The sequence below is a fragment of the Salminus brasiliensis genome, chromosome 15, assembly GCF_030463535.1.
Source record: "Salminus brasiliensis chromosome 15, fSalBra1.hap2, whole genome shotgun sequence".
NCBI lineage: Eukaryota > Metazoa > Chordata > Actinopteri > Characiformes > Bryconidae > Salminus > Salminus brasiliensis.
Genome location: NC_132892.1, coordinates 18460272 through 18483181, shown reverse-complemented (window position 1 = coordinate 18483181; position 22910 = coordinate 18460272). Strand labels below are relative to the sequence as shown.

Below are 22910 nucleotides of genomic sequence, written 5' to 3'. Positions count from 1 at the left end.
AGGGCTCTTGCACATTGATAAGCTATGGGTTCTTGGCACCCTGTCGCTGGTTCATGGTTTGTCCATGCTCAGGCCACTCACCTCTGCTGATCGGGAGCACACCTTAATTCTTGCTGTTTCTAAGATAACCATATGGGTTAACATTAACAGTTATTGAGTGGGAGCCTCAAATAGCCCCTTGGTCTCGGTCCTGTCCCAAACGGATGCTGGAGCAGTTCATTTGTGCTGAGAATTCGTGGTGTGATCTGACCTTGATCCAACCCTAATATCAGTTGTACTCAACAAGTTTGTTTCCATAGCCAGGTCTTAGCCTGGTATACTGCCCAGATCCTTACTACAGCTATGAACAATTGCCATCTATGCCATTACTCCATGATAAACTGCACAGAAATGTGCACTGGTCCAGAACACATGCACATACTATGCACATTTGAGCCTTTATCCTGTTTTAACCCAGGAGGTTGTTCAAGTCCGATCAAGATTCTGCTTTATTTCATCTGCCTGTTCTTTTGCACATGGCCATTCTCGGACTCCCTTGCAAAACCAGACTTATTTTATTACTGCTGTGATGTGATTATTGAAGCCTTTGCTGATAAAAAAACTGTTCATTAGCAGGACACTGTTTTTCTGTCTAAAGCAGAAGTTGACTTTGAAGGACCATATTGAACTCATCATAGAAGCAATGAACAGCTGGATAGTCAGTCATTGAGTTTTAGGATGGTTATTGTAGACTAGCTAGAATAGGAGCTATTGACATATCTGTCTGTGTGTGTGTGTGTGTGTGTGTGTGTGTTAATGACTGTGTCTAGAGGGGACTGATGGACTTGTCCTATGATCTATCCCATGACTGCCTCGGATAGTGCGTCACTCGTCGCTTTAGAACAGTGCTTTTTTCTTTTTCTCCCTCTCCATGTATTTCTCCTCTCTCTCTCCCCCCTATTTTCTCTGATTCTTCACAGGAAAGAGAGAATAGAGTCATATACCACTGCTCAAAACTGAGTTGTTGGACTGAATTGTGGTATTTGGACACAGGCCTCACTATACATGGGGATGATTAGCATGTGGATACACATGGCTACCAGATCAGTCAAAACAATGTAAAGCAGACAGGATGGGGGATTTTCACTCATGCTGACGGTTGGACAAATGTGAGGAACGTGCCCTCTGTGGTCAAATCAAGCAACAAAATCAAGCACAAAATGCTGTTGCCTGTTGCTGTCTAGTCCATTTAGCTTTCACCTTGACATATTAGACCAGTGGCCTCAAACCCTGCTCCTGGAGAGTTGCCTTACTGCAGACTTTGGATCCAACCCTAATCCACCCCACCTGATCCAACTAATGATCCATCTAAGGACTTTAGAGGTCCTTGATAGGCTGAAGGGTGTGTTTTAGATTTGGTTTGGAGTTGAAAACTGCAGGAAGGTAGCTCTCCAGCATGAGGGTTGGGACTATGGGACACTGCAATAGTCAGAGCTAAACCCGAACCAGAGTTCTTATAGTCAAGTCTGTTTACCCGATGGCCATATTTACAACACCGCCGTGCAGTAATTAGTCATTTCCAGTCATACAAGACCAGTGTTCTATATCTATGAATGAGGGGAGACAAAAAAACGCTTGATTAGTTTGTAGCGTTCGTCTATAAAATTCCCTAAAAACTTTTTCCACTATTTATTCTTCTATTTATAGTGTTTTCTTGCTCAAAATGATAGTAGCATGATGTGGCTCAAACTAAATAACAATGTATAAAATAAATAAATGCAAAAACAGCCTTGAGAAATGGCATTATAAATAGAGAAGGGTAGAAGAAAAGGCAGGACTAGCTGCTTTCTGTCTCTCTCTTGTCGGTAGGATAGTTATATGGCATATCTAATTTATAGTGGCTTCTCTTCTCCAGGGCTGCTGGACTGGTGATTGAGGAGAGATGTTGCAGCTCCTGCTCGTGTCGCTTTGCTGGTCCACTATTGCCGGACTTCCCCAGGAGACCTTACACTCTGCACCCCCCAAGGGAGGTGAGTCAGTCCCCTGCAAGGTCAGACTGCAGCTAGTACAGTGGAGTGGGCCGCTCTCACGCTTCACCGGGCTTTTACTGGTTGCAAATGTATTGGAGCAGATAGGCTTGGCACTTAGCTGTTGAACCAGAGTTTGTCAGTGGAAACTGTTAACTGGACTTGGTCATCACTAAAATTCTTAAACCTAAACCTAAGTGTTGTCTTTTTACTTAATGCGGACTGATTACATGATAACATTACATGACTGCAGTCCCAGAGCCTAGTGATGTGAAGCCCCAGGCTGGGTAGAATAAGCCCAAGAATAGTACTGACATGCTCTCAGGCTGGCTTTACATGATGAAAACTTAACGCAACATAATTTCTGTGCAACTTGACAAGTACACAAAGCAGTTCAGAAATTATCATGTGCATTTCGCATGCATGCACCACATTCAGTTATTCAAATATGGTTATCAGTAGAGACTGGTAGTTTGCATATTTCTTATTGTTCTGGCTATAAAGAGTCATTTCAGATGAATGATTTTTCTAGGGATGTAACCTAATACAAATATGTCTTTAGTTTATTTCTGCATAGGTTTTTGATTGATGAGATTTACTGTGAACTCCACTGCGCGTGTGAAACCTAGGAATGCACCGATCTGACTTCTGATCCGATACCAATACAGATACATAAACTTTGCATATCGCCCAATACCCGATACCATTGTTGAATTAATTAACCATATACCTTACCATGTGGGAGAGACTTAAGGCCTCCGGTTTGAAACATTTGTAAAACAAATGACAACTAATGAACACTTATATGAATAAACTGAATTTCTATTTAATTCTCACTAAAATGAATAATTGTGCCTGACCTTGACACAGTCTGTGAGACCAAAAAGGAGTGAGCAGCTCCTCCCTTCTCAATTCAACTTGACCATGGAAGACCAGCTGTAGCAGTGAAGTCATCATCCCCACCCTCTCGCTCTTTGCTGTCCTTCGTTACAGACTAGACTCAAGCCTCCAATGTTACTTTGATCCTGAGTAACAAAGCCTAGAATACCGATGGTGCGGTTCAATGATATCACTAACTAATATCGAATTATATTATAAAATATCAAGTTAGTTGCCAACAAATTGTCAATTTCAGTCGACTAAGTTGATTAGTTGTTACACCCCTAACTATCTGCTTTCCTTGATTTTGCCTGATCTGTAGCTCACAACCTCAATACATATCCTGGCACACTCTTAAAAAATGCTAGAAATGGTTCTTTGAGCGATACTATAGAGGAACCACTTTTGGTTCCATAAAGAATCCAGTTTTCAATTAACCTTAAAATTGGTAAAGAACCTTTATACACCCTCATATAAAGAAATTAAGAAAAGATGTGAACCTGGAAACCAGTTAAGCTTATTTGCAAATAAGCTTAATTAGTAAACATATTATTAGAACAGCTTAATATATTCAGTAAAAACATCAATATCAACATCAAATTTTCAACAGAACAATTCAATTAACTTAAAGTTAAGGCAGCTGTTTCGAGTGGCTAGTTTTTGTCCTAATATAATTTTTTTTAAAAAGACAAAATTCAAATACAAAAGTCTTAAGTGTTTATAGTCTTCTTTCATACAAGAATTTATGAGGAAAACATTGCTGAAGTAATGTGCACGGCAGACCCGGAGGAGACTGATTACATTTCCCCTTTGTGATCCCTCATCCTGTGCTCTGTACATTTCCAGAGATTTGTGTTAAGAGTCCTCTTGTTCTAGACTCTGGACTCTGCACATACAAAGCAGTAAGTGTGTAGACCCTTTTAATCAATCTGCCACGCTTCAGCTCAGGAGCCGATGATTATGAAACTAAACTCACCACTGGAGTCTATTGGTTTAGGCTGGGGTTAGAATATGCTTGTTGAGAATTTATGAAAACATAATTTATTTCTTCCTAAATTGGCAAAAAGATCTTTTTTAAGCATCTCTGAATAACATTGGTTGCAGTGACCAGCAGAGCTTGTTTCTCCATGTAGCTTAGATGCTGCAACATGAACCTTATTTATCTGACATCTGATAAGGTGTCAGGCATATTTTTAAAATTTGGCATACTTTATATACCTAAATGTTTGCGGACACCCTCATGAAGTAGCACCCAGCTAATTGAATCCCGTGAACTACAGGATTATTATTTGGGTAGGAATTCCTTATGCAGAAAGAATTGTGAATTGTGCATATCTTGTGGAGTCCCACCAGGCTCTATTTCAGGGCCTGTGAAACTGATGTTAATTATAACCATAATGTGGTTATGAAAGTAAAGAAGTGATGGCTATATGGTCTAAGAGGTTAAGTTGGAACCATTGCAAGAATTTGATTAATGCAGAGAAGTATTGCCAATAGAATAGGACTCTCTGGAGCAGATAAACATGAATCTATTGGCACCTTGTCTGATGCCAATTGTTGGCTAGATTATACTCAACATTGAGCTGTGGAGCAGTGGAACTGTGTTCTCTGGAATAATGGTACTCCATCCAATTTCGGGATGAGTTGGGGTGAGGTAGGGTGGTGGTCATCCACCATTCGGACCTCACTAACGCTCTTGTTGCTGAATGCATTCAGGTCCTCACAGCAGAAACAGTTACTCCAACAAAAGCATGAACCCTTGCTTTCATAGGGAGAAACAATGAATGAGCAGGCGTCCAAATACTTTTATGCATACGTGCAGTGTTCTGAATGTGATTATTAATAGCAATAATGTGTGGGAAGCAATACACTTTGGTGGATTTCTGTCTTTAAAAACATCCCTGATGGCACAGCGGCCTTAAATCTTTTCTGAATGAAGTCCAGTGAAGTCCGGTGAATAGAAAACTGTCCCCTACTAGCCCAGCAGGAGCAGGAGCTAGGGACCACGTTTGTGTTGGTAAGTAGAACAAGATGATTTGAATGAGATGAAAAGTTGTTGCAACCTGCCTTTAGTTTCTTGGTTCATGCAAGTCAGAGCATAGCAGACAGAATTACTGCCAGTCACGTGGGAACTCTCTGCGGCTTTGGACGCTGCGCGATCTTCCTCGCTGTCTGTAAATAAGTCATGTTTACACTCACCAACTGCTCTGAATTATGCATGACAAAGCACAGGAAAGACATAAAAGCACGTGCTGTTGTAACCTAGACATAACAGAATATAGAACCAGATATAGGCTGAGGAGCACTGTTACCAAGTCAAAATGTTGCTCATTTGACAGGCAGCACCAAGGCTTTAGAGAGGGCCCTGTAATGCAGCTTAAGGCAACCCGTATCTAATGTTAGCCACAGACACAGCTGCGTGGGGCTCACTTTTGAGCTGCGCGGCGTCACGGAGAAAAGGCGAGATGGCAGAAACTGTAGCGTGCACAGTGTTCTTGTGTATTTTCCCTAGAAATAAAGCCCTTTTCTGGTTGTTTAGAGCTTAGCTTTCGTCCTTGAATCAAGCCTTTTGTACTCCGTTACCTAACGTAACCAATCAAACGTTCTCTGTCCTTATTTATGAATGCTCCTGCCTCTCCCATGATGCCATTCTTCACATTATGTGATTGGATATGGTCTTAGTGCCTTGGCTTAAGGCCAGGTCTTATTTAACAATTGCAAATCTAGGAAAAGAGGAAAAATCTCCTTTCAGACCTTACTAAAACAGGGACCTGCAGTGGATGTCCAGTGCTTTGCAGTCTCTGAAAATGTATATATGCTGATTTGTAACTGTAGTTGATTATAAGGCAAAACAAGCAACACAAACTACACAAAGTATATACAAACAAATTGATCTGCAAGTAAAATGTATTAATGTACTGCAGAGAATAGCCTACTGTGGTATACACTGATGAGCCAAAGCATTAACACCAATCTTACATGAAATGAATAACACTGATAAAAAATGTCCTGATTAGGTTTTTTATGCTGACTCTGATATGATTTTTTGTGTCTATAAATAATACAGTCCAACAGCTTAGGTAAGCCATGCTTTTAATAAACGCTAGTAAACGGCAGTAAAATCACTGTGCTTTTAGTAAACAGTTGGTTTGGGAGCAACTTCTTAAACTTTATAGTGTCTTATATCTTATAGTCTGGTCTGACTGACCTCCCTGTCCATTCAGCTCCGAGTCTGTTTAAAACACTGCAGTCAGATCACTTTGTGTGTCTGCATGTGCATGGTACATGCTCTAGACTGGTAGCTGTTGCTGTCTGTTGACTGCTGATGTGTAATAGCTAGTTTATAATGTGGTGCATTTTTTCAAGGGTCACACTTAGAGGTCACACTGGCCAAGACTGAATGAGGTAGAATTTGCTTTTCTACAGTGTGTGTGTGTGTGTGTGTGTGCATTAGCCTTCTCCTCGGTTCTGAACTCACTCTTCAGAGCTGAATTAGAACCAAATAAAGGAGTGTGGTTCTCCCGCTGGTAGAATGGAGCGTTTCAGTGAGTTTGGTTTCTAATCAGTCGTAAAGACAGGTTGGGGGTAACGCTATATCTTCCCAAATGGATATACAGAATAAATGGAATACAGTATGATTGTCGTTGCACAACTACAACCAAACTGTGGGCAAAAATGTAAGAACATAGACAAATATTTTATGGACGAGTGAAGAGTTTAAACACTCTTCTTCGTCTGACAGATTAACTACCACGCTCTTTAACTGCTGCTCTGTGTGCTGTTTGTTGCTGCATCCTGTTTACAACAAGGCTCTGAGCTAATAGCTAAGCTGAAGTTGTCCTCTTACCCAAACTTTCCGTTTCCGTCTGTACTGTATGTAAACGTTTGTTCTTGTTTGCTCGTGTTCGTCCTGTCTGTGTGCTCTGGCATTAAAGACGTCATGCAAAATGTGAGAGTCTCAGCAATTTGATTGCACCTTTATTGATTGTTTTAATTGTATTTATTAATTCATTAACTTAGCGTACATACTTACATACTTATCACTATAGCTGTAACCCAGGTTGTGACAAAGAATTTGATATGAAATAGGTCTCTTTTTTGTAGCTTGGAGAAATAATCGATATTAATTTACATATTAAATAAACAACAACCATAACTATTTACGTGAATTTAATAAATAAATATATAAATCACATTTGAATAGCAGAGCAGAGGGGAAGCAATAATGGACTTCTAAAGGTAAGAGTTGTTGTACAGTGGCGTGTTGCTAAAAGGAGCTCCACATGCTTCAGGGAATTATCCTCTGTGTTGAGAGTACACAGAATCTCTGTAATCTCTCTCAGACAATCTATCTTCCACCCATACCCTCCGGGACATATACAAACAGTGGCTCAATTATGTACTCACACACACCCACACGTACACGCATGTTGCATGCTTACCCACATACACACACACACATATTTACATCTGTACATTTGGCACTCACAAATACACACACACTTAACATAAGTGATGCACTAAAAATCCCTTGATTTAAAGTGCACATCATTTGCACCAGTGAAACAGCAAAAAAAGAATAAAAGGACCCTCATCTATATTACACACTTTTCCTTGAGATCCAGTTGCAAGGTTTGTTTCTTTGCTTTATGTTCCAGAAATGATTATGATCATTTTTCACACAACTGTTTCACAAACACTTCGACTCAATTCTCTCAGGATTAAGCAGGCTGTTTTTGTTGTTTTTTTTTTTTTTTTACTGTACCTTTAACTGTACTTTTATTTTATTCTTTATTTACCAAAGAATAGCCCTACCACATTGTACAGATATACCGATTTGTACAGACATCCCTATAGTTATTGAGTAATATGCCTTAGTGTGTAATAAGCCTTGGAGTGTTAAGGGGTTAATATAACATACATGAGCTCTGTTCTGATTGGCTCACCTGTATTGTATTGTCCAATACAGTTGATTGTTTGTTTGTTTGTTTATGTACACTGTCACTGTCATGTCAGTATTGGGCTTTTAATGATTTCAGTTCTTTTCCTGGAGCAGAATGAGTGACAACATTCATATGTATTAGAAAAAGGAAGAAGAAATATGTTTGTTTGTGTGTTTTTATCAGTATTACATCCCAGGGTCAAAAATATACATACAGCAGATAATAATATTTAGTTCAATTCAAAAAGATGCACCTTGACCAGACACTTTTGGTTACCATCCAGAAGCTTACTGCAAAATTCTGCTTGGCTGTTTGACCACTCTTCTTGGCAGAATTGGTGGAATTCAGTTCAATTTATTGGGCTTCTGGTATAGACCCAGCTTTTAAAGCACCATCTTTGTCACACACGTGTGTTTATTGTCTGTCACGTCACCAAAGAGCTATTCTGGAGGTGCTGTTACAGTAAGTGTTGCAGTGAAACTTTAATAGCATTAAAAGCAATAAAACTGGGAGACGCAGAAGCAAAGTGAGGGGATACCATACTGAGACAGATTTAATATAATTTTATAAATTATCTATTGACAACATTAATTTATACAACCTAACCACAAGGCCTCGTGTTTACGATATCAGGGCATATACCTCTGACTGGTTCCCAAACTCTAGATTCCTGAAGTACTAAAATAATCCAGACTGGACATTATACAGTCTTAACAAGACCGGATTAACCCATTTCTGCTGCGCGGCCTGTGTGTCTGTTTACTAGCATGGCTAATATTAAAAATGCAGGGATATAACATTAACATTAGCTACCTTAGAAGACAGAAAACCAGCATAACACACAATACAGTCGTAAAATTTCATGTATAAAAAGAAGTGAATGAAAATGGCTACAGAACTGCAAAATGCCTCCAAAACTGTTTTGTAGATAGGCTTGAGGTCAGGACCTTGGGAAGGCCATTTCTAAAGCTTAATCCTTTATCATTGATGTGTGTTTGGGGTCAGTGTCCCATTAGAGCATTAGACACCCAATTGTGTCTTAGTGTCAGCCATCCAGCTTTGAGGTTATGCTTAAGATTTGTGAGGTAGTCGTCCTCCTTCTTTTATTCCATCTGCTTTGTGCAATTAGCCAGTTCAACTGGCAGCAAAAATGTTAATGAGTAGGTGCAGTGTTCCTGGAACTGAATACCTCATTGTGGGAAAATCTACTTGATCTCATCTGACCATCGAACATGCCTTGAAAATGTTGATTTTAGAGCAGAGAGTTCTTTCATGGACTGCAGCCTTTCAGTTCAGGGCAGTGTGGAATTCACTTGACTGCAGACCTTAGCAAAGTGGCTGCACCTGCCAATAACTTGTACTTGCATTACTTATTTAAACCCATGATAATTTTTTATCAGATCAGCACTGAGCTCTTGGGCTTTGCCAGAGGAGGCCTTTGCTAGTTGAAACACAGTTTGGAACTTTCAGCTCCACTAGATTGACTTGAATTACAAATCCAGGTGTATGTAGTTTTCTGACCCGGTGTTGATTTTAGAAGCCCTCACTCCCTTTAGCAATTAAACGTGTACCACATTCTTGTTAATTTCTATAAAAGGGGTGTGCTGTACACTCATCCAGCCATTGACTCAGCCGTTCAATATTGCCATGATATTCATGTGTCGTTTTGCTCAATCTGAGGCTATTAAAACAAACAAAACGTTCATGTTTCCAAAAACAAACTAACAAAAAAGAACTCCACAATGCTGGAGATCTTCTGCACTACCCACAAAACAATTAATACTTTACTTACATTAAAAAAAGCAATGTTTTTAATAGATCAAGTGTTTTGGATGTAGTCTGATTCTACATTAAAGAATATTTCTAATTTTTCAAATTATTTCTTCTAAAAGGCAGATTATACATGCACTTAAGGCTCATTCAGTGATCCACACTCCAGTTATCAGCCAGTTATCAGCTGTGTAAAGCAGCTCACCACTCATGAAGCAGCAGTGACCAGGTGTGGGATGGCAGTGCTTACAGTGTTTAAAACCTCCATTTTCCACAAACATTTCAGTGAGATAAAGCTCTGAGGACAGGAGTCCAAACCTAAGAGAGGAAGACGTAACCCTGGTAACTGATCGTCTTGCTGTATTTAATCTCTTTAGCTATCCCTATGTTATTGCTTTTTACTAACTACTCATTTTTGACTTTTGACTAAGGCTTTAGCTCATCGTGCTACACCGCTGAGCTTTTTACTGATACAATGTCAATTAGCCCTAATGTAGGCTAATTACATAATTACAGTGGAATAGTATAGCCATAATAATTGAATAAGGAATAACGGTAACAGCTCAGTGACACTCACAGTCTATGTACTTGTAGAATGTCGGACAGATTCTAACCTATTTATCCTAATCATTGACAAGTGTTCAGTCTGACTTCTGCAGAAGTCTCTCTCTCTGGGTCTGGAATCAGACTAATAGTGGGTTTGTACTCTACACATATCAACTGAGCATCTCCAGACAGATGAAGAATCAGATATGGAGACTAGCGGGTTAAAGCGTAGCTGCTTGTTTGTGCTTCCAGTTGCCGCTGGAGATGTAATCCCTCTCACGAGGTCTCTCTCTGTTTGATATTGGGTCCAATTCAATTTCCTGCGGTTCCCCTGAATGCTAGTCATAAGACTTAAAGTATGTGTCTGTACAGTCCCTCTCCAGTGGCGGGGTGTGTTTTTGTGTCTGTGTGTGTCCTTACTCTCAAAGAAGTGGAGTGGTCATTTTTTCTGTTTCCTAAATTAGAACACATCCGTACTGGTTTACTGGAAGACAAGGATTGTGATTCGTTATTATTTATGTTTAAGTTTCTAATCAACTGAAATTGCAAGTATTAGGAGCCTTAAATAGGCTACATTCATTTAAACTGTGATTTTAAAGGATTATATACTGAAGCTTTTGCCATTGGTTTCATCATGTGTTGAGAGGTTCAGACGCTTTGCTTTCTCTCCCTTACCTCTTAATTTTGAGCTTCTTACCACACCTACAAGCCCAGCAGCTCAGGTCACGTTTCACACCATGAAACATGTCATGTTAGGGCATGGAGGTACCCTTTGGAGTAAATTAGAACTAGAATTAGAACTAGCCTTTCATGTGAACATGCTAGACGTCCTTAAAATAAACACAAAGAGGGCATTCATGACGGGGGGATGATCAACTGGTGGTTGGTGTGGCGCAACAGATAACACCACTACCTGCCACCATGTGGGACACTGGGGTTTCGATTCCTGGTCTGGGTGACTATGCTTCGCTACACCAATAAGAGTCCTTGGGCAAGACTCCTAACACTACACTGACCCACCTCTGTAATACGGGTGACCTTGTAAGTCACTCTGAATAAGAGCGTCAGCTAAATGCCATAAATTTAAATGTAAATCAACTAGATGTTGCACCAGTTTATTGGAGTTTTTGATTGTTTAATTTGAAATCTTTGCTTTATTTTTAATTGCATGCCTTTTCTAGCATAGCGTCTTAAATACACAGTACTTTTGTTTTAATGCCATAGTTTGTTACCAATGGGTAAATATTGGGTTTCAGCAAAACAGTTGAGACCTTGTTTTGGATATAAAAAAGTGGAGTCTCTCAAGGCTTGGTATTGGACCCTTTTGTATGTTGTGTTTGAGACTTAATTTGAGTTCATTTTACACTTAATGTGCTTGGCCTGAGTCATTGATTGAGCTTGAAAAAGAGTACATTGACTTTTGGGATTCTAAACGTTTAAACAATGTAAATGTGTGCAATGAGACACCCTGTCTGTTGTTCATCCATGACATATAGCAGCATCATAATAAGCTCAGTCACCTTCAGTCAAACCCTTCCCAGTGTCTGCCATGAAGCAGAACAAGGGTGTTTGTAGGCCGATTAATCTAATATTACCTGACAGAGAGGGAGATGAACTGGAGCATTAGCCAGCTGTGTATCAGAGTGGCCATGTGAGTGCAAGTGGGTCAAGATTTGTTCTGACTGACCTGTTGCCCTCTTGCTGAATTAGTTTTTTTTTCTTTTTTTTGTTTTTTGAGCACAAAATAACCTTTCAGCTCCACATGTCTTTCTTCTTTTGGTCCAGGCTGTACACACCAATTGTATTGCTGTACAGCAGCTGAAAACAGAAGCTTGTCAGCTAGCACTACTGTATGTCTCAGTTTCTTACAGGCTGAATTTGGCTTCTTCTTTACCAGCCACTTATTCAAATATTCAGATACGTTCTGGTGCTACCATTTAAGGTAGAACTGCAAATTCTAAATTCTGCTCCATAATGAATATGTGCTTGGGTTGCGCGTGGGTTTCGCGTATCTCTGCATCTGGCTCACCCATCCACACCACTGCATCAGTGTTATTCTCAGGCATGTGAAGACGTTTTGTCTCTTTACATTTTTCCACTTAAGCCCAACACTCACATACTCACTCAAGTTTCTCACAAAATGAAGCTTCAGGCAGTGACTAATTATAGGAGGCTTTCAGAATTAACATTCTTTGTGTTAGATAGCTGTGCACACAGTTAAAAGTGGGCTGGCCTTCACTGACACTTGTAAATGGTCTAATAATGACTCATTTAAAAAGTGGACCCCCTTTCACTTTATGTGTGAAGCTTCATTGCAGAATAAGTTGCTATATTTAGGTAATAACCAGTCAGTCTTAAAAAGCATTTTGCCTTCAGTCTCATTCACCATAAAGCAACTATAAAACTAATTTAAATGTATACAATTGTACAGTGTTTGGAAACTGAGCCTCATATATTATAGGTTTTATTGGAGAGTAAGTATCGTTCATGATGTAAGAATTTTGCACCTTTATTTTCTCCTGGGCTGTTCTTGGAAATCTTTCTGGAAATAAAAGTGTCCAAAAATATGGATAATATATGTGAACAGTACAGTTGTTTGTTGTAGTACAATATATGTATGTCATATATATGTATGTCTATAATAGTTTAGATGTATAATATAATATTGACTTGACATAAAGGTTTTATGGTAACCATTAAATGTACTGAGTCATCTATTCTTATAATAATAATAAAAAAACTCCCACAGGAGAAATACATTGATCACTTTAATGTCTTAATGATCCTCCTAGAGTTCATTTAAGACTGGTTCACGTCACCTAGTAGCGCCTTAGGAGCAATAAAGAGATGAAAAAGGGCATTTTTTCAGATCCTGCCTGAGATGACAATCTCATTAGCATCTAAAAATCAGTTTGAATCATGAGTGACAAGAAGATTATAGCGCTGCTTTTTTTTTTTTTTTTTTTTTGTACATCTGTATTATTTTACGGGAATGCAATATGGTATATGATACCAATATGAAAAAAAAGTCACTTGTGAAACTTTTGTTTTTTTTTGTTTTTTTTTGTTGTTTTTATTTTAGTTTGTAAGTTGTGTATTACTTATAACCAAAATGCATTTTGAACACAATGTGATGTATTGTTTCATGTGTATTTTCTGATAAATGTTTGAGATCATGATGGGGAATAGTTTATTTAATCATTTGCACTGTATTCACTGAGAAAAGCTGTTTTTCTTAGGAGAAGGAGTAAGATGGAGGAAAACAAGCCCTTAATGGTGTCTAAGAGATGTAGAAGAACCTAAAGCTAAGCTTGGATCTTGGATTTTTCTTTCCTGTTCATTTGAAAGTGCGCTCACGCTCACATAGAGCACAGTTTGTCTGTGTTGCACATGGCTACGCAATGAGGCTAAGACTTTCTTTCTGAATCGCTCCTTCATTTCTTCTAGGAATTCGTAGTCTCCAGAACAGATTAACATTGTTGCAAGCATTAGCCCACATGCCACAAGCAACAGATCGGGGAAACTGGTGTGACAACCAAAGCACTAAAGAAACCGAGCTAATGTTGTTTCTTGTGTCACTGGCTATTTTCTGAGGTCTTCCCTGATTTGATTGTTGTTGTTTTTTTTGAAAATGACTTTTCCACACACTGTACTTGCCAGAGCCCGTAACATTTCACCACCAAGGACCTGCTTGGCCGGACTGCGCCTCTGAAGACTGACTTTCTTTATTGTTTTTGCAGATGCCGCTAGGCCGTATATCCATTACTGCCGCTCTCCAAGCATGGAAACCTTTACTTGCTGGTGGCATCCCCTTGACAACAGTTCCCAGGGTGATGACAACGTCACCTATAGCCTCACATACTCCATTGGGTAAGACATGGTGTGACATTTAAGTCAAGGTCACTGATCAAGTTAATATGATTATTCTAGCAGGACAAAAGTGCTTTTCACTTGATTGAGAAATAAGTGTATAAGCACACTTATCTTGCAATTGAGTCGATTAAGCCTCAGGAACCTTTTGTAAAATGATTAAAATGATGTAGCTTTCGCACAATAACTTGATTTTGTAAGTGATATGTATCCAGCTTATCCTGCTCTACTCTAGATACCCAAGACAGAGCAAGGCAATAGTGCAATACCCAGATTCAGTGTTTTGCTGATATCGGCAGAAAGCAGGATCAGATGCCACGGGGAAAAAATAACTGGTCCGATTCTGTAGGATTTTTTCTTAAGCATGTATAATTATACACAAAATTGCAAGTCTTTCATTGTATATATGCGTACATCTATATACAGTCTGTTGCTATTCAGACACAAAACACACTATTTTCTGTAAATCCTGAGGCACAATTACTTACAGAGATGCCTTTCACAACATATAATATTAAAATATGAAAAATGTGACCTGTCCAAAGATACATATGTATGATTGTTATCCAAGTCACAATCTAACTAAACTAATAATGCACAAACAGTTGTATTTATCCATATATATTATTGAGCACATTGAGTAAACATCCACAGTGCAGGCTAGAAAAAATAAGTGAACCACTGTTAACCACATTTTATTAGTAATCAATGCAGAAATCCAAAAACTTTCAAAGGGTTCACTTACTTTTCTTCCAAAAACTAACATTTCTTATTCACAAAGGTATTCACACCCTTTATTCAGTACTTTAAATGAGCTCCTTTGGTAGTAGTTACAGCTGCCTTCTTGAATACCTCTCTACAAGCTTTATACACCTGGATTGTTTATTTCATTCTTAATGGCATATCGTCTCAAGCCCTGTCAGAATGGATGGCGAGCATCTGTGAACTCTTTCCATGGATGTTTGATGGGGTTTACGTCTTTGTTGAAGTTTTGGCTTGGCCACTCAAAACCAATCAGTGACTTGCCTCGAGGCCTCTCCAGTGTTCAGTCTTTGTCCTGTTGAAAGGTGAACCGTCGCCACAGTTTGAGTTTGCACATGCTGTAGAGGAGGTTCTTTTTCAGGGACTTTGCTGTATTTGGCTGCTTTAATGTGTCCCTCAATTGTTACCTTGTCTTGCTGTCCCTGCCACTGAGAAGAAACTCCATTGCATATTGCTGCCACCACCATGTTTCACTATAGGGTGGCTATTAGTATTAGGCTTGCTGTTCTACCCAGGAGTGGCTTCTGTTTTGCAACTCTGAAAAAAAAAGATTTATAAAGTTTTGCAGAGATGGTTGTCTTACCAACAGGTTCTTCCATTGCTGTATAGGATGTTTGGAGCTTGTTTACAGTGACTGTTGGATTCTCTCTTACTTCTCTGACCAAGGCCTTTCTTGCCCACATGATCAGTTTTGCATGACGGCCAATTCTGGGAAAAGTACAGGGTTGTGCCAGGCTTCTTCATTTTCAAAATGATTGAGACCACTGTGCTTCTTGGGACTCTCAAAGCCTTAGATATTATTTTATTTCCCTACCCTAATCTGTGCCTTACTACAGTCGGATCATTAACATCCAATTTAAATCCAGAACACAGTAAAGTCAACAAATAAAGGTGTCTGAATACTTTTTAAATCAACTGTATAAATACATACTTTAAATAACATTTAATGTGCCATTGCTTTTGCACATGACACATAATTATATATATGAATACAATAATTTATCATTTTTTATGCTTCCTATCTCTCTAGGAGATATGAACTTATTTTTACCTAGAAATTTCTAAAACCGTTTGCCCAGGGGTGCTCATAAAGGCTGTTCATAAAAGGTTGTTATTTGACATGCTTACATTATCTTACAAATCTCTTGTATTCCAGTAAGGGGCCTCCAAAAGAGTGTCCAGACTATGTGAGTGGTGGCCCGAACAGCTGTTACTTCGACACGCAGCACACACTCATTTGGAAGGTATACTGCATGAAAGTGACGGCACGCAGCCGCAGAGGTGCCTTCAGCTCCGAGGAGCACTGTTTGGACGTGGCTGATATAGGTAAGACAACACGCACAAATCACACATACAACATGCGGAGTCATTACCTATCCCTGTCTTTTGCATCTGTATTCAAGCTCACTTACATGACTCTTCCTGTGTGCTGTTGGTCAGTTCTGCATAGTTCCTGTTGTCTTTTCCTGTTTTTGCATGCAGCGCTGAAAGTTCATTGAATACTGCACTGAATGTATGCAATATGTACAATGTTACAATATAATATATGAGGATCCTGTTCAAGGAGGTTCCTGTTCAAGATGTTGAGCGAAAATAATATTAGACATGTTATACTCAGATGTTTTACTCAGCTCTGAGTGGCTCAGAGGTCTAATGGCCTACCACTATGGTCCGGGGGACGTGAGCCCGAATCCTGAGCCAGGTACAGGCATCTTTCAGCTGATGGGGTGTGGAGCTGGGGACCCGGCATGTTCCTAAAAGAGGGTATAAAAGAGGCAGCGGCTGGCTTTGCATGTATCAGAAGAGACATATTAAGTCCTTACCCTTCTAGTGTCAGGGGTATTGCTAGTACTGGGGGGAGTTATGAAAAGGTGGGTTTATTGCCAGTACCAAATTATGAGAAAAAGGGAAAAAAAACATATACTGTATATTCATGTTTGAATATATATAATATATAATATATATTATATAATAATGTATATAATATATATATATATGACCCACCAAATAGTACCTGCCCTATGATGGTCCACCCTAAAAAGAACAGAATGTACTGCTCCTGGTATCAGTGCTTCAATAGTTGAAACAGTACAAGCCCTGAACAGTCCTACAGTAACTGAAATATTACATGCACCTGGCAACCTGGCAAGCCTTACACATTGCAATTGCACTGGCATGAATGAGTCTGAATGAGTCTAAGGTTAGAAAGATAAGGAAAATTAAATCCAAGGAAAGAAATTCCACAGGGAAGAGGGAGGCTCATCCTACACATCAGCTGGACTCCAGGTCATGTCCTGGGCATCAGACAAACCCGTTGATCTGAAAAGTACAATATTTAAAACAAAAGGTGTGCTTTACAGCATGCTGAACACGCTAGCCCTGAGCTTATACTCCAGCCTATTGGGGTAGACGTTTGATTATTAAGTATTGCAATGTTTTTGCTGAATCCTACAGCACTGTAATGTGGCTATGACCCTTATTGTGTAATTTCCTTTTGAATGTGATAATAAAGATCGCCTTCTTCAGGGTAGGTTTGGACATTTTAGTGCAGGTTAAACATCATGACAGCAACTGAAAACTGTCCGCCTCGTCCAGTGCAGGTGCCAGTGTGACTTCAGACTTTTTTTTTTTTTTTTACAGAAGTTTTATCCAGCTCAAATTTTTTTAATGCAATTTTAAAATGTCGGCTTTTCACCATCCAATCAAATCCTGCTAGGTATCACGTCCCGCCTTACGTTAAGGAGGAAAAATGCACTCTGTTATGCGTTTCACTGTGACAATAATACAGCAGTCATTCAGGGCTTCCTGCCTTTGACCATGTGCTAATATCTGTCTGCAGTGGAGATCGACCCACCCTTTAACCTCACCTACACTTTGATGAACATCAGCGAGGATGAATCCGGTCGCACCGCAGTGGTGTCCTGGCAGTACCCCATCGCCCAGCAGGTCCACATAGGCTGGATTACACTGATCTACGAGCTGCGTTTCAGACCGCTTTCTAAGCCCAATAAGTGGAAGGTACTGAGACAGATGATTGTTTTTGTACATTTCCAGAACAAAATGGACCATGTCATCAAAAATAATAAAAAAAAAATCATGATATAAGTTTTGTTTGTGGTATTAAGTTTCAGACCTTTAGATTCAGATATTTAGATGGTTTCTTTCACTCCTGAAAATAAAGGTGCTTTTGGTCCCATCCGTTTTTTGGTTCTATAAAGAGCCATGTTGGTAATAGAGATGTGTGAGGTTTAAAGAAACTTCACTTGAGGAAAACGACTTACAGCTTATTTTTTATACTCACACATTTTTACAAACCTGATTATTTATGGAACTAAAAGTGAATTTAAGCACTTTTGAGTGTTGTGTTATTACAAGGTCTGATGAGTCAGAGAATTTATAAAGCCTGGACATTTCTAAAGCGTGTCAGAATCCTTTGTATTTCTGTCCAGTGGCTATAAAAGATGACCTTACTGCTGGTGGCATTCCACATTCTTGATTTGCCTTCAATTGTCCTTCAATACTTAAAGGACGTATCAGGTATTCTCTGGAAAGAGGATATGTAAATGTTATTATTAGAATAAATACAAATGAATAGTACACTGTGACTGAATGTGTGTGTGTGTGTGTGTGTGTGTGTGTGTGTGTGTGTGTGTGTGTGTGTGTGTGTTGTGATGTTACTGGCTTGATATCCACTTTGCCACTTTCCACAAAAAGAATGGTACATGTTGAACACCAGTGAAGTGGATAAAAAATGCCAGTGAAATTGTAGATAGATTTATCCTGACATGCTTTCTTTATAAATGTGTGTGTGTGTGTGTGTGTTGTCTCCCCCTGTAGGTCAAAGAGCGGCTACGCGAGCCTCATCTGGAGCTGCTGGACTTGCCGGTGGGGAGTTATGAGGTGCAGGTGCGCTGCCGCTCAAAAAATAACCACCTCTGGAGCAAGTGGAGTTCACCACTTACCATCATTATTCCTGCCAGACGTTTGCCAGGTACACACACACACATACATATGTATTTATTAGAACATGTATTTATTAGATTTTCTAATAATGTATTTATTAGAAAATGTATTTATTAGATTTTCTAATAATGTATTTATTAGAAAATGTATATTGCATGTTGTGTGATTACTTGATGAATGATAAAACGACCAATAGAAATTTATCAAAAATCGAATTATATTAATGTACAGACAGAGAAAAACTGTTCTAAATACACAGAAATAAACATGGTCTGGAACATGGAACATTTGATACATATACGCTGTCAAGTCTGGGCATATTTGTTGCGACTCCTTTTAAAGCTAAATAAAGCAGTGCAGCATCCATTAACATCATGATTTGGAACAATGGCAACATCAGTTATGAAGCCATGATTAATTATTTTGTAATATTACTTTGCGCACTGTTGAAGCTTAATCTAGTATTAGATTTATATAACCTGGATCACACAGCAGAGAGGACAATGCACACATCACACACTCAAACCTTGCTGGGTTAAAAACATCCCAATTTGGGTCATCTCCACCACCCAGCACTGGCTTATATAACTGACCCAGCATCACCGGGTTATATGAACATCCCAACTCTTCACAAAAATAATGTTAATATTTATAATATACCTTTAAAAAACATTATTTTCAGCTGCAAATAGATTCACTTCTTTAAAAAGGCTTAATCTACTATTAGCTAGATTAGCTAATCCTATCAGTTGTCATCACATCAACAGCCCAGAACCATACAGTTGAAAAAAATGATATTGATAAATATTGATGAGTTTAATTAATGAGTAATAGTAAAAGGTATATATTTTATGGATGTTTACTTACCATGATTATTTTATGACAATTTTAAAGGGCACGCATCATGGATAGTATTTCTAGCTTTTTAGCAGCACAGTGCACATATTGTTGATAGGCTTGGGGTCAGTTAGCCTCCTTTCTCCATTCCACAGCCACCTTTGATGTGTGTTAATGGTCATTATCCTGTTGGAACACCTAATTGTGTCCAACCATCGTTTCAACCAACTGATGGTTGGATCTTATGATAAAGAAATACTTTAATATTATATCCACTAAAATATACCAGTTCCACTGTAGACAAAAAAAACCCAGAGCATGATGCTAATACCACCACCATGCTTAACAGTTGGAACAGTGTTCACGAGGCTGAATCATGTCACACCATTCGATCAGTCATAACATTAACACTGACAGGTGAAGCGAAAAACATTGACTGGCTACAGTGGCATCCATCAAGGGATGACAAGAGCCAAATTATTATGGCTAAATGACTGTGTCAGAACATCTCCAAAACATCACGCTGGTTTTGTGGGGGTTTTCTGGTATCAAAAAAGGGCCAAGAAAGGACAGCCAGTGGACCTCTGACAGGGTCATGGGCAACTAAGGCTCATGGATGCTCATGGAAGGTCCCACCTCACAACTCACAGGACTTAAATGACCTGCTGCTAACATCTTTGTGCCAGGACACCCTAAGAGGTCCTGTGGAGTCCATGCCTTGAATGGTTAGATCAGTTGTGAAAGCACAAGAGGGACCTACTTAATATTTGGCATTTGGTGTTAATGTTACGGCTGATCTGTATATATATAAGGCACATTATCAAAAACAGCCTGTTAAATCCTAAGCCAATAAGAGAGGTACAGTCTCTGGCACATAAACCCACACAAACTTCATAAGTGGGCCTCAGAGAAAAAATAAAGTGTAAGAAAATGTAGGAGATGGTATCCATAATAACTGTGCTTTTGCTTTCTCTCTGTCTCTGTCTCTGTCTTTTTCTTTCTTCAGATCGCATGTTGTATGCTCTCGTACTAGTAAGCGGCATTGGAGTCACAACTTTGCTCATCATTGGCTTTGGGGTCATTCCACAAGGAAAGAGGTCAGGACTTCCTCTCACATGCTCACACAAGCGTCTACTCAACATTTCATCCCAAATCAATTAAGGTTAAATACAGGTCAAAGAAAGATAAACGGCTGCACTCCTGCTCATGCCGAAAAAGAACACTGAATACAAGTACACACTTCTGATGCAGTCTGGAGACGTGTTACAGATGTTAGGTTACAATAATATGTACTTCTAGAATCGCATCATTAATTACATATACATTTACATTTGATTCACATATCAAACAGCTTTGCTCTTTGGGAGGATGTGTGACTTTGCCATTGTAAGGACGAGAAAAGTACGCTTTTTGACAGAACTATTCATTAATTCATTCATTCATTTGTGGCATTTAGCTGACGCTCTTATCCAGAGCGACTTACAAGGTGACTCGTATTACAGAGGTGGGCCAATGTAGTGTTAGGAGTCTTGCCCAAGGACTCTTATTGGTGTAGCGCAGCACAGTCACCCAGACCGGGAATTGAACCCCAGTCTCCCACGTGGTGTGGTAGCTCACTGGCAGGTAGTGGTGTTATCTGTTGCACCACACCAACCCAGTATTACCCAGAATTACCCAGTATGTTTCAGTGAGCTCAGAATGAGAAACAGTGAATACAAAGCTACACCATGCTTCTTTCCACAGCAGCAACTGTGGTTAATAGATGTTTTTTAACCTGTAACAGTCTGTTTATTACCATTAGCTAAAAGAATGAACTCTTGTGGGTGATCAGTAATTAAATGAATGACTGAATATCAGAGGTACATTCTTCCATTCTTTGATTTTACAATTATCCATTACTGTGCACTTTCTATATTAAAAACTTTAAATGTCATTCTAAATGTACAGTACAACAAAAATGGTCTCTTTCCATATCCCAGCTTGAGTATTAAGATTAATCAGCTCCTTGGGGCAAAGAGGGTTAATGATCTCAGTGGGTATCAAACTCACAACATTACAAGAAAAGCCATGTCTGTCATTTTAACCATTTGAAGTTTATATGAAAAAACATATACATATATGAATACATTTTTATTGCACAATAAGTTATATGATATGTCAGAATGTTGTGCTGTTATTTGTCCTTATGTATTTATTACCTGATAAAACAATGAGGCAAAATGTACTGAAAAATCTGATTATTCACAAGACAATTATAAGAGTTTTATCTTTTTATTTAAGTTTTAATATATAATCAGTAGTGACAGACCTAGTATATACCTAGCCCTCAATAAACAGCTCGTCCAGCAACATCTAAAAAATGTATGTTTCAAAAATGTGTGTGTGTGTGTCATGTGGCTATCCGTCAGTATGAGAGTGAGTCTCTCTAAAGACATCCTTTGATTCTGACCTCTCCACAGGATTAAAGCTTTTCTCCTGCCGCCCATCCCCAAACCACGCATCAGAGGAATCGATCCCATGCTTCTGAAGGTACTAGCCTGCAGCGAAAATACACAGACATTCACACAATAACACACTTAGTTTCCCTGGATGCCTTATTACCATCGTCTGACTGCCGACATATACTTCACGTTCACAGGCGTAGCAGACAGTGGACGGAGCCAACATGATCTCACATAGAAACGACCATATGGGTTGAATGCTTTAGTCTGAAAATACAACCTATTGGGTCATTTTTTTTATCACCCATTCGCTAGTAGTGCTGTTGAGCAAAGTTAACACAAACACACACACACGTGCATGATTTGTCATGATGTGAAGAATTCATTAAACAGTCCTGGGAAATTGTGTTGAATAAAAATCCTGCTAAACTGAAAGTACTGGAGAAACGACAGGTAAGGATTCACTATTTTAGATTGGTTAAGATTAGAATAACGGTTGAGAATACGGGTTTAGGTTAATTTTAGGTGTAGATTAAGATAATAAAATGACATTTTACAGTTGTCTAGCTTTTGCTTTTATACAGTAAGGTTGAATTTAAAGAGTCGAATCTCTATTGTGAGCCGTTCAGTTGTGAGTCGACTCTGACAGGAGTCCACAGCAGTCTTTTCTTCGTCGTTAGAGGTTGTATTTCCATCTTAACGTAATAATAGGTACCTTTACAAGACAAAAACAAACGCAACAGAAAAGACGTCAGCATATAGAACCTGTAACCCTTGACTCAAGGGAAAAGGAAGCAAGATGCATTGATAATTGCTTAGTAATTGCATTGTGGCCCTCTGAATTGTGAGGTGCCTAAAGATTCCCACCCCTAGTGCTTTAGTAGAGGATGCTA

At 39.1% G+C, this 22910-nt stretch overlaps 1 protein-coding gene across 2 annotated transcripts in view; it reads left to right on the top strand.

Moving 5' to 3' along the window:
* Positions 1–22910, top strand: part of LOC140536139 (growth hormone receptor-like) — a 49835-nt gene that overhangs the window by 21249 nt on the left and 5676 nt on the right. For both annotated transcript variants that reach the window (XM_072657793.1, XM_072657792.1), the window contains exons 2-8: positions 1895–2009; positions 13885–14014; positions 15933–16102; positions 17616–17794; positions 18614–18767; positions 20583–20673; positions 22036–22105. In XM_072657793.1, coding sequence (XP_072513894.1) covers positions 1922–2009; positions 13885–14014; positions 15933–16102; positions 17616–17794; positions 18614–18767; positions 20583–20673; positions 22036–22105 — 882 coding nt within the window. In that variant the 5' untranslated portion in view covers positions 1895–1921. The remainder of the gene's footprint in view (positions 1–1894; positions 2010–13884; positions 14015–15932; positions 16103–17615; positions 17795–18613; positions 18768–20582; positions 20674–22035; positions 22106–22910) is intronic.